The sequence below is a fragment of the Atta cephalotes genome (genome assembly GCF_000143395.1).
Source record: "Atta cephalotes unplaced genomic scaffold scaffold00019, whole genome shotgun sequence".
Classification (NCBI taxonomy): domain Eukaryota; kingdom Metazoa; phylum Arthropoda; class Insecta; order Hymenoptera; family Formicidae; genus Atta; species Atta cephalotes.
The window spans coordinates 4,263,660-4,266,876 of record NW_012130083.1 but is presented as its reverse complement, the minus strand read 5'-3'; the positions used below and the strand labels follow the sequence as shown (position 1 = coordinate 4,266,876).

The 3,217-nt window shown below is 41.3% G+C and overlaps 1 protein-coding gene across 1 annotated transcript in view; it reads left to right on the top strand.

Annotated features, from left to right (window-relative positions):
* The window catches only part of LOC105619186 (protein groucho-1-like), a 66,684-nt gene that overhangs the window by 23,940 nt on the left and 39,527 nt on the right, over window positions 1-3,217 (top strand). Inside the window, exon 4 of the mRNA XM_012200713.1 lies at window positions 2,606-2,743. Within this exon, the coding sequence (XP_012056103.1) occupies window positions 2,606-2,743 (138 nt within the window). The remainder of the gene's footprint in view (window positions 1-2,605; window positions 2,744-3,217) is intronic.

Genomic DNA, 3,217 nt, shown 5'->3' with positions numbered 1-3,217 from the left:
TTCTCTCTCTCTCTCTCTCTCTCTCTCTCTCGTTCATTCTTGCTCTCTTTCTCTTCTGGAGCGAGAGAGCAGAAGCAGAGCATCCAAGCCATTCATTATTTTCTTGGTTACCTCTCACCCGGGGAAAACTTCTTGGCAACGCAATTACGTTTGCGACGACTCCACCCCCGTCGTCGTCTCTTCCTCCCTGGAGTCGCCACCATTTCTCGCCCACAATGTCCTCTCCCATTCTACCACTCGCTTGAAATCTTCTGGTTCTAGTACCGCCACAAACTGCCGTACAGTACGCCAAGTAGATGGGACTTTACCGCACGTTACGGAACACACTCTCCGCGTGTTATCCTTGCGAACAATACAAGTACATTCGAGTTTCGTTGTGATAATGAGCCATCTCATGTTCAGAGATCAATTATTAAACACATTAAACGCTTCGTACCAGTTATTTCTTTAAATAAGAAAAAATGAAGAGGGTAAAGTTTTATGAAAAAATCATAAATTTATTATAGAAAATCTAATCAATTTATATGTGAAATTATATTTACATATTGAATATCATTTTTTTATGGAATTCCTGTTTACTCATAATCTCTTTTGGATACGTACGTGTATATATATAACGTATCCAATACGTATGTATAACGTATATATGCACAAAACGTGTACCTTTAAAATTTCAATGTTCCATAAAATTGCACATTCTGTATATCGCATATTGCGCACCTTTTGCATACTGCGTAAACCTTCTTGTTCTCATACATGATGTCTCTCCGATATAGCTCGACTCATTTTCGCGTACATTATAATTAGCGGCTTAATAACCAGCACTCAGAGGGCGACGAATAATTAAAACAGGTCCTCCTCTTCGCGTTCTCTTTCATCTTCGTTCTACATGTACGTACACACACTTACACACTCTTTCGCTCTTTTTTTCTCTTTTTCTATTCTCTCTCTCTCTCTCTTTCTCCCCACTTCTCTTTTCCTGCTCATTCGCCGAGATGTAGCTCGAGGGAAACTTGCCAAGAATTTCAGTGGTCTGGCGATATTTCAATTAGCATCCGAGACTCGTTTAAGCAGCGGCAAAAACACGTTGACGGAAACTCGCGTTTATATCAACCGCGAACTCTCTGTGCTTATATTTTCGGGGCGTTTACGAATTGCCGAGGATACGGTAGGAGGAGAGAATGAGAGGCATGTAGAAATCAGCGGTTTACTTCCTGTTTCACGACGAATCGGCTTCCGCTTCCGCGTCTTTCGAGCGTGCGAATTCTACGCGTCGGCAGGGAAACGAGCGGCGGAGCTGCCGCTTTGTTGAGGTAATTAAGTGATTTCATTTTCTCGACGAAAGCATCGAAAATGGTCCGCGCTCCGCTCCGTTCCGTGCGCTGCCTGTTGATTCCGCGATAATTAAATGGAGTTTCGCGCCGTGTGATATTGTGCTGTGTGAATAATTATGCCGAGTTATCCGGCCTGGCGCGTAGATTTGTATGTGATTACCTAATAATGGGCTAGTGTTCTTCTATATTTAGAAAAAAATTAGTAGATTAAGAAAATAATATCAGGATTAAGTCAAGGAAATTACGTCACATGTTAAGGATAAATTACATAGCAAAAATTGGATTTAGGAACGGTGAAATATCTATTAATGAAAAAAATGTCGAAATAGTATAAAAAAACAATGTATCTCCTCGATGTTAAATATGTTGGAGTAAGTCAGACTAGAGTGAAATAACACGGTGCGTGTAAATGCCTGCGCCACTGTGGCAATCTTGTCTGGATTTAATTTAATTCCCGGCAGTCTCTTCCAACTGGAGGGCGTCGTAAACACCCTCGGTCGGTTATGCCGCACCTGCATCTTCGTTTCCTTCGCGAGGGCGCGTTAAGCTAGCCCTTACCTTTCTTAACGATCCGGAACAAACCGCCTGAGGGCCCTGAGTGTCAGATTGAACACCCTCCCGTTGTAATACGTGTCTTATCGAGGGGAAAGTATTGAGTACTCAACGAAATATTCTTTTTTATCGTTTCTAGTTTTTTTTCCTTCTAATTTCTCTTAACTGCTTTCTAATTGAACAAGGGAAAACGATAAACAATACGATATGAAGAAAATTCGTAAATTCAAACAATTTCTGTACACTAATTTGTAATGATCACTGCGATTCTCGTTCTTTATTTCTGCGTTCTATGTTCGTTTTTTTTTTGTATTTAACAACTTTTGTAATTTCTCTTTGTTTTAATAATTCAAAGAGTGATAAATTTTATAAACAAATAAAACAAAAGTAATGAAAGTTAATCATGTTGCTTATCAGTTAAGCTCGTAAAATTTTTTTTGACTTAGCGATAAATAGATAATTATTTAATTAATATCAAATTGATAAGTTAAAGTCGCTGAATTGTTCGAATAATTATTATATCTAACTGCTCGTGATTATTTCGTTTTTCATGCTTATTTAAATATAATTAATATTCTAAAAAAAAAACCTTCACAATCTTTAGGAATAATCTCTCATTCTTTGCTTCGCGTTGTTTCTACACTCGTAAACATATAAGCATGATAATTTAATAATTTTGCCAAGATATTTTTTAATAGGTATCATTAAACTTTTTCCAGACGGAAATAGCGAAAAGGCTGAACGCGATCGTTGTGCAGATCCTGCCTTTTCTCTCTCAGGAGCATCAGCAGCAAGTCGCTTCAGCACTTGACAGAGCCAAACAAGTGACCATGACCGAGCTGAACACTATCATCGGGGTGAGTGCACGCCAATAGCATAGCTTGTTACAAAGATGGATCTTCCGTCGCCGCCGCCACCGCGAGTACCGTCGTTGAATCACGCTCGCGACACGATCGAATACATAGCAAATCGATTCACGTGCGTCTCAGCGTGAAAAGCATTCGCGGTGGGTGGAGAACCCCTGCGGGTACGCTACGCTGGAAGCCGATGCACGTCCGAGGAATCCAAAAGCGGACGGGACGGATACGATCCTGGCGAATCCCGAATCCTCCTCAATATTGCTCGAGCACTCAATTTCCTCCCTATTAAGCCACCGGCTTCTCCAACCCCTCGTTTCGTTCTCTTCCTCCGCTCTGTTCAGACCCCAGTCGTCGCTCCTCTCCCCCTTCCCTTCCCCCCCCCCCTCCTCAATCCCTCGCATCCTTATTCCTCGCCGCATTCGCTCTCACTACCTATATAGCTGTCTCTTTCTCGCTTTCTCTCTCTCTCTC